This window comes from Poecilia reticulata, chromosome 20 (assembly GCF_904066995.2).
Source record: "Poecilia reticulata chromosome 20, P_reticulata-male-v2, whole genome shotgun sequence".
Lineage (NCBI taxonomy): Eukaryota > Metazoa > Chordata > Actinopteri > Cyprinodontiformes > Poeciliidae > Poecilia > Poecilia reticulata.
In genome coordinates this window covers 18,606,697-18,617,795 of record NC_088849.1, presented here as the reverse complement: position 1 = coordinate 18,617,795, position 11,099 = coordinate 18,606,697, and the positions used below count along the sequence as shown (strand labels likewise).

Below are 11,099 nucleotides of genomic sequence, written 5' to 3'. Positions count from 1 at the left end.
AGCAGGTTCATGTAAGTTTGCTCAAGGTCACAAACTGATCTCTGAGATTTCTTCTTCAGGTTTGTCTTCAGGTTTTGTCCATTAGCAGAGTTCATGGTTCTGTCACTGATGACAAGTTTCTGAGGTCCTGAACCAGCAACACAATCCCCAACCATCACTCCGTCACCACCGTGTTCAACTGTGGTTATGGTGTTTGTTTTCTGAAATGCGGTGTTAGTTTAGTGAACTACTGGATGAGTCGTTCATGGATTCTTAGGCAGGTCAATTGTGAGAGATTAACCAATGTTTCATGTTTTTATTCTCATCTCTATTTAATGGCTCTCATTTTTGAATCAATTCAAACATTAAAAATACTTTATTGATCCGAAAGGAAAATTACATACACATTAACTACAGTCACAAAACCTCGGAAATGACTTCATAACCCCATCTAGAATGATAATGTCATCAACATAGTTTTTCATCTGTTCTGAATTTTTTATTTTTTTTTACATTGAGACTTATGGTTTTGCTTATTCAGATGCTTTTGCCTCCTTCTTGTGTGTCAGACTGGTTCTATGTAAGTGATTTCTGAATTTTACAGATCAAGCAACAATCAGGCTTGTGTGTGGCTCGATAAGACTTGACTGAAAACGTATGGTCAATCACAAGTAATTCATGATTTAAATAAGGGAGGCAAAGATAGGTAATCTTTGTAAATTTTAAAATTTGCTTGCTTATCCAGCTTATTGGATGTGACAAAAAAGAAAAAGCAAGTCCTGCAAGTTCTTACCGTTCATAAATTGTGTTTTTACACATGTATCCCCTGATGTCTGCGTATACAGCCTCTTCTGCTTCATATTGTTGCTCTCTTCCATGGAGCCGAGCGCGGCCAACTGTTCCTCCAGGCCCCGCAGGCCCTCGGCGGCGCCTGCTGCAGGAGGGGAGGTGTAAAGTGCACCGAGACAGCGTGTGGCGCGGGCTGGGTGATCCCTCCCACGTCTCCCTTCTACTCATGCTGTCCCAAATGGAGGCAGACACCCGACCAACTGGTGTCAACGCTCCTCCGCCAAAAACCACTGAGTCACTGAGAAAAACGGGGAGGAGAGTCTCTAAGTCCTCTCTTTCCCCTTTTGAAATTTGTTAATTCGGCTTGCTGATCATATCTGATCATATCATCCGAATGTATGATGATGAGTTGAACTTGAATGTTTGTTTGCTCTTTTACTCTGAGTAAAGTTCAGTGATTCACAGCTCATCTTTGATCTTCTTTATTTTTATTCTGTAAGACCCCATAGAGAATAGAAGTATATTTCACCTGAAAAACTATATATCTTTAGATAAATTCACATCTCAAGATATTATTAGCTTCAAAGATTGGACAAAATATTTGTTGTTTACAAAAATTTATTCATACAAATCGTACAACACCTGTTTTTTTTTTTTTTAGACATTTATTGACTCAAACTTTATAGTAATCTAATATTCACTTTCCACACAGTAAATATATATATATATATATATGTATGTATCTCTGAAGATTAATTCATTTTCGTAAGGCTATTGGCGCTTTCAATATTATACATGTCATATTTCTTGGGGGAGCTGCCACCTTCCCCCTCCCCCGCTGTTTTCACAAAAACATAGAGCTCTAAAACAAAGTGCAAAACAAAAAAAGCATTGCAAGGTGGATTTTTCGATGTCTAAGCGGCTAAAGATCCTATCAAACACAGAGACGAAAATGACAAAAAAAAATTAGTGATGAAGCGTGCGCCAAAGATGTGCAGCATTGTAGGGCCACTAAATAGCCATCCGTGATTCATGGCATTTTTTTTTTTTTTTTTTTTTTTTTTGTTACAGTCGATGCAAGGCACCACAGCTGCAAACTCCTCCCCTGCGTCACAAAGCCTGGAGGAAAACGCAGAAGTAAAGAAAAATTGATACAGTAACAGACGGATGGAACAACTTTAATCCTGTCCTTTAATTATTCCTCATACAGGAAATTAATGAATTAGAACGTCGTCAGTGAGATGATTTCTTTCAGAAATTCAATTTTAAAAAATAGTCATGTGTTCTACAGGTTCATTACACTCTGAGTGATATATCTTGAAAAGTTTCTGTATATTTTTGATTTAAATATACAGAATATAAATATAAATATGCATGATATAAAATCCCAAAACTCAAAATTTCAAAAAATGTTAACATTACGTTCAACTTTTAACAGAGAAATGCAAGGTTATAGAAGACACAATCAAAGTGAAAAGCAGTGATCTGGCAGTTGTTCAACAAGCAATCATTGACACCTAAGAGGAGGACAAACCACTGGAGAAGCTGCTTGTTCTCACATCAAAGGAAAGTTGAGTGGAAGAAAAAAGTGTGCTAGAAAAAAATACACAAGTAGTATTGGGATGATTGTGACACACTTTAAAACTGCAGCAATCCAATTCTGAATCTAGATCTGTCAATAGGAGGAATAAGGACACCAGAACCTACAATACAGGTGAGATGAAATCTATTATTATACACAGCCATTCTGTGCAGCATAATCTCTGTGCACCTCTTTCTAATGTACTATTTTCTTCCACTCAACTTTCTTTTTTTTAGACTTGCCTGCAGAACTTTTTTAAATAGCAGGCTTCTTTAGAAATGTTTTGTGGCTTGCCCTAATGATTATCTGCTGGACAACTATCTTTTTTTAAAATGAGTTTAGTCTAAATGCTTTTTTCCCCCCATTAGATTTCCATCAAACTGAAAAAAAAATATGTCACTCCATGTGTAATGAATCTACAATATCTGATAGTTGAAACTGACATTTTGTATTGAATTCCTGAAATAAATGTACTTTTGGGGATATTTCAAATTAATTCACCTGGAAGTTGGTTAACTTTGCCTGAAAATCAGCAGATTTATTGCCTGCTTCCCCTCGGTTTATGTGCTTTCTGTCCTTAATATGTCATCACTTAAGGCAGCTTTTATGCCTCTCTTTGCAGGCAGAAATCATAAGATGCTTATTTGGAATTATCTTTAAAAAAAAAGGCTTTAATAGATTGCATCAGATTGAGCAACAATAAAGTACATTCAAACCAAGGTCCAACAAACTACTTGTGTAGAAGAGTAAGTGAGAAGAACAGAGCACAAAACATCCAGCAATGGTAGATATGTATGTACGTAGAAGTCAGAAAGCAAGCAAAACCATCTAGTTGTCTGCACAGATGCAATGAGCTGGTGCAATTACTTTAATCATGCAGTCTGCTTGGAGTTTGTACAGCGGTTCACATGACAGAAAATAGGGAAGCACAAGAGATCCAGAGTTCAAACCACTTTGTATGTCCCTTACACAGAATAAACTGATGGAGAAAACCATGTAACAACCATTGTTTCTTTTTTGGGATTTTTCTGCTTGTTGTTTGCTTTTTATGCTTGAAATGTCGTTGATACTTATTTTATGGACAAAGAGACAAGAGAAAATCTCTAAACACATTGGACTGAAGTTGGTGAGTACACAGCATTGGCACTTTACATGAGTCAAAAGTGGAGGATCTCTTTGTAAACATTGCTGAAGTGGGAGGAAAAATGAGGAAAAAGTAAAAAAAAATAAAATAAAAAATAAAAATTATTTGTTCCTCCTCTCAAATCTGATATTTTCTACTTTTGGAAATCATGTGGATCTAACGGGGCTTGGACTCATTTCAGCGAGGTACTGTAAACATATAAATAGTCATATGTTTATTTGTTTGAGGCAGAAAGGTATCATATCTTAATGAATTTGTAGAAAAGTGAACAAAGAGCAGTAGAAAATTAATATAAACTGTCAAAGGGGCAGGGATTTAGTTAATTTTGCCTAATTAAAACACTCTAAAAATGTTCACACCTGGTGATCCAGCACTATATTTACTGATAATAACCGTCTACGTTTAATATAAAGTGGATTAATTAATGTGTACTAATTCTCGGACACAACACAATAATAATGCTTGATTAAATAAATGATTTTAGATGAAAACTAAAGGCATAATTTTCCAAAGTAAAAAAAACAAAATCTTAACTTACCCACCTTTGTAAACTAAGACTTGTAAGGTTCTTATTGTGCTGCCATTCGCATAGTTATTGTAATCATTTTTTTAAATTCTCACCAAAGCCGAGATACTTTACTGTTATTTTAACACTGAGATCAGTTTTGCGACGTTTTAATTTGATTATTTGTTCGCATTTTCTCATTTACGTATATATTGTGCATAATGTATTTCTTCCAATTGGTTTTACGTGTCAGTTTTGATTGTCTCAATATGAACGGTGCATGTGCATTGGGACCAGGGATGTGGAATAGGTTCGAGGGAAAGTACTTTTGCTGTGATGAGCCTTCAGTGCAGACAGAGTGTTTGCACGATGTTATGAGATTAAGTGTTGTTAACGTTGGGTCTTTTTTAGTGATATCTGAGTAGCAGTCAAACACATTTAAGGTACATATGATGCATGAGATCTGCAGGGCAGTTGAATTTTTAGCCAGTCATTGCAGCTCATTTAGCCAGTGATCTAAATATGTATACAAGTCAAATTCATAAGAAGGTGATGCTGATGTATCTTTTATGGCATTTGACCTCAAGGTAGGTATGTAGGAGAGTGGGTAATACTGAAGGTTTAGAATATTCACTTTCACTAAGGCACATAAGAATTATAATTAAGGGCTTTCTAGTGACATATGAATCTTAAAATGCATTCATTTGCATCATTTTAATGTATCAAACTATAAAGTGTGTAGGGAAGCCTATGTTTCTCCTATTTTAGCTTCTTTTCTCCAGGTCACTTTAAAAGGTCCACATCTAGTCAAACTGGCTGCTCTTATGAGCACTATGTGTGTCACTGGAATAATAACATGCAAAACCTCATGAGTGCTGATAAGTAGTTTTTACCTGTAACTTTTGCTATGTTCTATGTGAACATAGTTTTGGACACTAAAGAATTCTGATTTTTAGGGGGTGGTGTTGAAATTACAACCAGAAATTATGAATAATACAATTTCCATGTAGAAGGAGAATACAACATAATGCTCTTTGGTGTCTGAAGGACACGTTTTTAGGGACAAGGGACCATTTTTCACTGGCTATGTGATATTCGGTTGGATCAAAATACTTTAACTAGAGAAAATCTTAGTTGGCAAGTGAATCTAATCTTATTGAAACTGTTGATTTTGTATTTTCAAATTAACAGAATGTTGGAAGTGTAATGAGATATGAATTAAATAAGCAACAGATTAAATGTACTAAAACCTAGTATGCACCATATCAACATTCTCAAAGATTTCAAACTAGATTAGGCCTGAACAGCAAGTCAGTCTAAACCCACTCCACATTTTCTGTTTTAGAGAAAACTCGGCCGTAGCTGTGCTAAATGACTGCTCATAAATATTTACAATGTTCACAATAAAGTATTTGGTTTATAATGTGGGAGAACTGCTCTTACTCAAAGTTTTATTGACATAAACTCACTTGAAACCCCAACTTATACAATTCTAAGTGGTCTTATGTGAAATATAGAGAAGCCACGCTTGCATTAGCCTAGCATGTCATTAAAGCACAAAAAAGCTCAACAAAAAATGTATAGGGCCTTCAGCTTGGGCTATTTTCTTTACTTGGGTCTCTGTAAACTTCAATTAAGCTACACAACTACAGGTACTTCCCCCCCTGTGTTTTTGATCACAATGACATCTGCACTGTCTCTGGGATTCCACAATTAGCAACCTTGCAAAACCTATGCAGTGCCAACAGGTGGCGATAAGGTCAACAATACGTCAAATTTCCAAAGGAAAATATCCTAAGCATGGCTAAAGCTGTGTAGGGCAACAGATTTATCCTAAAACAGCCGCAGCTAACGTTTTCATTAACAATAATTCCCCCTCAATTATCAATTATTAACAACAAAGTCAGGAGAATGTGAAGCAGATGTGGAAAGACATTCAAACATGTCTCATTTGTTGTAGCATCTAGTACAGAAACAAAGGTGGCCAGGCTCAACGCGGGCAACTACATTATCATGTCTGCTGCACTCAGATATCTAGCACACACATAAACATCTCAAGTATTCATTTTAGAAAATATTTCTGAAAGTTAACTTTTTTTTTTTGTCTTTGGCAAAATTTCATATGGTCGTGGACGTGATGTGCAAATGCAGCAGTTTCTGTTTTGCAAAAATATCTGTTAATGTGGCCAGGTCCTTCTACTGCTCAGAGGATATATTCACTTTCCTACAAACTCACTAATGTGCAGCATCTTTCCACTACAGGTAAAGTAGATAGCATCTTTACATAACCGCTCTTTAAAAAGTCTGACCTGCCACTGTAACCTCAAAGGTTACGTCAGATTGGCCAATTTCCTTTTCTCAGTCTTCATTAGCAACCTGCGTTCCTGTTGTCCGTGAGCCAGAAGCACAGATGAGGTGAAAGGAGAGTTTGATTCGAGACTCTAAAGCAACCTCACAAAGTGAGAAAAAAAAGACTAGGACAAAGAAGAAAAAAAAAGAAGGAGGGACTTGAGAAGTCCCAGTTTCGGGAAAGAGCCGGAAACTCACCGCAAATTCGGGAGAAAACTGTTTCAGCCAGTCTCCCAAAAAAGCGTCAAGCTCATCCCCGTCCGGGAGGGCGTCAAAGTCTATCGCTTGTAGGATATGTTGAATACCTATGTCTTCAAGGCTGTTGTGAATAAAGACAACTAAACTCTTAATGTCATGTTTCAGGGAGGAAGAAAGCAGCATTTAATGCATTGATTATCTTTTAAGCTGTTTATTTCCCTCTTGTTTCTATGTCTTTGCTAAAAGTTTAAAAGACAGAACTACTAGAACAAATTTTCATGTTAGACAAGAGATATCTCTCTAAATGAACAAAAATTGGTCCACATTGGAAATAAGTGCATCCTTAAGTGCTTCAAGTACAAAATGAAAACAATATTATCAAAATATTCATTTAATGGCTTACTTCATACATAAATACATGTCTTAGGAACACAAAAAGCGATCCACTGATTGGTAAAATCTCCAAAATGACTTCATCTGGGACTGAACACATTGAATTTTTTTCTTTTTTGTGGGAGGGGAGAGGGGGCAGAGGGGTTCTCTATACTCAGGAGGCTTAGTGGGCGATGCTACAAATACGCCATCCGCCGTCCTTTGTTTCTAATTCTCTGTCTGTACCTTTTCCCCAGGACCGCCGCCAGGTATTTCTTGACAGCCATTTGCTTCCTGTAGCGGCTGTAGCTGTCTGTGAAGATCCCGTCTGAGTGTCGCTTGGAGAGGGGCTCCGAGCTGTCGTCCAGCGTTTTGCCCCCACTGTGGGAGACGAAACAGGGAGTCGTGTTACAGAGGGTCTGTGCTGGGCACATGTACAGTACATTTCAGTAACCCTAGACGGGGAATAATAACACGGCTGATTTGAGATTGTCAGGAGAAGACCTTGAATGAAGAATCGTAACCAAAGTTAGGAATTCCAGTGTGCATTTTCCCCAAACTGCATCCACCCACCTCCCTCCAATCAGAATCCACTGGGATGTAGTCCCATAAATTATTCAGAGGGAAATAAATCTAAAACTGATTAACTTAATTCTCCCCTACTGCCTTTTCCACGGCAGCCAGCTTGAAAAGTAACACTTCCGAAATGAATCAAAGAACAGTTTGCTCCTCTTCCTGGCGATTTCACGATGAGCTGATTTAGTAGGAAGGGGTGGGGGCACATATTTGGCATCACGTTGAGGGAAAACAATTACACCACAGACATATTACAGCATGAGTTATGAGCATTTAAGGACCCAGCACACAGAAACAAAGACGCACAGAGAACGAGAAACGGCAGATTTAAAGAAAAAAAAGAAGAGACGAACAAGAAGATTCTTACCCTACACGTTTTGCCATCAGAGAATGAAGGTATTTCCTTGCTGATAACTGACCCAGCGCTTTCCTGTAGGCTTTATTAAACATGCCGTCTGCATGCCTTTCCATTCTGGGATGATATAGATAGCCACATGGTAAAAATCACCACACACACTAAACGTAGCGGCACATATTCAAACTCTACAGGGCAGCAAATATCCATCCTACGATGTTATTTGGTGGAATTTGCTCAAATTTTCAGATAAAAATTTGGCAAAACTGATGAAAAGAAATCATGAGATTTTTGCTAATTATGTTTATTATTGTAGTTTAATTGAAAGATGGTATATATATAAATATATGGGATGTATATGATCTATTAAACCTTTGGTCTTAATTATCTTCTGTTTAGAATTATTTTTACAACAAGCTTTTTTTCTGACTGAACTTGTCAAAGGCATCTCCAGAAGGTGAATTAAACTATGAACAAATGAAATACAAGAAATACGGAAACATTTTGACGACACATTGATTTTACACAGAACAGATACATAGACAGGAATACTGAAACAGCATGTTCAACAGGGATGTCTCATACACTAACGAATGACAAGGTTTTATCCTCCAGTTTTGCTTGTTGAAAACAAAATCACCTTTTCTCTGACGGGTAGAACATGGTGAAGACGTCGTCTGCGACAGAAGAGGGGCTTCTCGCCTCCAACTGATCTCCATCATAATCCAGGGAGGGCAAGGAGTTGCCACCCTCATCGTAAAGCTCACTGTCAAGTCTAAAATTTTATGTTTAAAAAAAGGGAGACAAGAATTTTACAACCAAAGCAAACTTTAATTTGAAAGATTTAAATGTTTACTCTAGAAACGAGGAGAGGAAACAGTGTCTCATAGCTGTTTGTTGTATCCATTTTGCTCCAGTTTAATTCCTATTAATTATACATCCAGATAGATTGATCGATTAATTGCCAGGTCAGCCTAAGGCTGTGCCACAGCAGCCTAAACTACATTACCTCCTCTCCCTGGTAAATGTATCTCAGCCCCTATAGATTGTCTGTCAGTTGATGTTATCCTGTAATAAGCTGTAATACTCACAGATGTAACTTGCAGATCTCGTACTTGCTGCTGCGCTTGTACAGTACAGGGATTTTCAACCAGTTCTACCAATAAATAAGTGCTAAAATGACTACCTACCTTATACTTGGAAAGCTTATTCCTACAGGCGAGCAGTTGATGCTGTGATGCATTATGATTCCATAGATGAGCAGTGCTAAAGTTGCTTTACTAGACATGGTCCTGCTGAGGGGGGGGAAAATAAAATAAAAAAATAACTATGAGACTATAAAAGTGATCCTACGGATGTTATTGTATTAAATTAAATTCTGATTTTCATGGAAAGAAAAAAAAACATAATCAGAAGATGGTTTAATCCAAAATTGTATCACTTTTACGCTGCGTAAAAGCGCCTCTTCTTACCAGTTTCGAGACGATAGACACGATCTTCCGAGGACTTCAGCGAGGAGAGTGAGATTGGATCTCACTCTCTTTCTCTCTTTCTCTGGGAAGTGCTTCTTCGGCGTCCTTGTTGGGATTGTGCAGCGTACCGTGCGCCCTCTGCTCAGCTTTTTTCTTTTTCTTAGTTTTTTTTTTTTTTTTAGTAGCTCATGGACGGGACAAAAAACAAACAAACAAACAAAAAAACAAACTCCACAGCAGCAGCTGCTGTCTCTGCCAAAACTTTCCTGAGTCTTGTGAAGTTACCTCTCTTTTGGTTTTTTATCCACGAATTCGAAAGGCTCGTCTCTTTGCACTTATCATGTTGGCAGAAAGGGGTGGGAGTTAGAGTTAGAGGTGGGGTGTGGAGGTGGGTGGTTGCGTCATCAGTCCTTTCCGCCCTCACCCCTCCCTTTCTCTGTCCCATATGAGCGCAGACGTCTTCCGCGTCAATGAAAAACCCGGAGCCGACTCATAACAAAAAAAAAAAAAAAAAAAAAAAGAAACGAGCGAGTGGCTCTTCAATTCAAACATCATCATTAATTAAACCGTGAATTAATGTCAACAGCTGACGTCACGCCATAAATAGCGTCACGTGACGGGCCTTCGGAGGCTGTTGTGGGCAGGATGGGAGCTGTTCGCTACTGGAAGTGCTGAAATGAGCGTTAGAGGCAAGAGCAAGACGTAAACGGGAGGAAGTCATTTATTTCATCAGGCTACGTTCAATGATGTTTCCTTTTGGCCACTTAAGCAGTTCACACAACTTAATACTGAAGCATATAAAGTTTTTGATGAATATATATAATAGAAAATTGGTCAATATTACTATTTTTTTTTTTGATAAAGCACTTTAAAAACAACAACAGCTGTGATAAAGTGCTGTACAGAAAAAAAGCATCGAAAAACAAAAGAAAATACACATTAAGATCATTAAAATGTTAAAACGGAAGTAAGAGCAAAAGTCGCAAAAATATATATTAAACAAACTCAATTCAATTTCTATTTTTAGGTTTAAAATGAATTAAAACATATGCTTTGCATATCTGCATATTACTGTTGGTCTGAGTATGTCATGTTTTAATAACTGCACTGTATTTTTCCCCCATATGTTGTAAATGTGTTCTTACTGTACATCTTATTCTTATTTTTGTAGTTTTTACCTGCATGTTCCTGTTTACCTCAACTTGCTGCCGTGACACCTGAATTTTCCCACTCTGAAAATAGTTCTATTTTATAAAACTTGTGCAGAAAGAAAATTGGTGCATTTTCTTCAATAGAGGTTTGTGAAATATTATGCAAAACGAAATAATAAAACCCACATTTTCAAAGCTAATGACAAGGGAAAAATAAGTCTACAAATATTTCTGGTACGTTTAGTCATTCTGTCATGGAAATTCAGCGTAATTATTCTTTGAAAAACCTTTAAAAACTGTATTTGTTGTTATATCTTTATTTAAAAACATTTGTTGGCTCTTTATGAGCCGTTGTGGAAGATGCAAAGAGTGACTTAGGCATCCACAGGTTTCAGACCCGTAGTTTACTATTCAACATGCCACTGCAATGAATCATAAAACGTGGTTGTTTGCACAAGTTCAAAAAATCTATTGAGTATTTTCTTTATTCCACACAGGCTCTAAAACATACATAAACCTCCAGTAATATTTAGATACATAAATCTTAGCAAGTTGCATGAATCTTAGCAAGTTGCAGTGCAACTAAATGGTTTTTACAGGCATCGAAACATCAACGGAACAATCTTT

General features: G+C 37.2%; 1 protein-coding gene across 5 annotated transcripts; it reads right to left on the bottom strand.

Moving 5' to 3' along the window:
- Nucleotides 1–1,368: 1,368 nt before the first annotated feature.
- Nucleotides 1,369–9,760, bottom strand: adcyap1a (adenylate cyclase activating polypeptide 1a). 5 transcript variants are annotated; one of them, XM_008396690.3, is made up of 7 exons: nucleotides 9,322–9,455; nucleotides 9,040–9,144; nucleotides 8,490–8,624; nucleotides 7,862–7,966; nucleotides 7,165–7,299; nucleotides 6,547–6,667; nucleotides 1,369–1,887 (listed from the first exon to the last, which is right to left on the bottom strand). In XM_008396690.3, the coding sequence occupies exons 2-7, from the start codon at nucleotides 9,135–9,137 to the stop codon at nucleotides 1,879–1,881; spliced, it is 603 nt and encodes a 200-aa protein (XP_008394912.2). In that variant the 5' UTR covers nucleotides 9,138–9,144; nucleotides 9,322–9,455; the 3' UTR covers nucleotides 1,369–1,878. The 5 variants fall into 5 exon arrangements, with proteins under 5 accessions (XP_008394912.2, XP_008394911.2, XP_008394910.2 ...); XM_008396689.3 differs by lacking the exon at nucleotides 1,369–1,887 and having other exon boundaries at nucleotides 3,006–6,667; nucleotides 9,040–9,141; nucleotides 9,322–9,760; XM_008396688.3 differs by lacking the exon at nucleotides 1,369–1,887 and having other exon boundaries at nucleotides 3,006–6,667.
- Nucleotides 9,761–11,099: the final 1,339 nt, after the last annotated feature.

Excerpts from the sequence above, each read along its gene's own strand:
- adcyap1a (XM_008396689.3), bottom strand. The coding sequence starts at position 9,137 with ATGTCTAGTAAAGCAACTTTAGCACTGCTCATCTATGGAATCATAATG. Across the intron at positions 8,625-9,039 it reads ATAAGCTTTCCAAGTATAAG|ACTTGACAGTGAGCTTTACG; the intron begins GTAGGTAGTCAT and ends ATAAAATTTTAG. Across the intron at positions 6,668-7,164 it reads GCGGCGGTCCTGGGGAAAAG|CCTTGAAGACATAGGTATTC; the intron begins GTACAGACAGAG and ends TATTCACAACAG.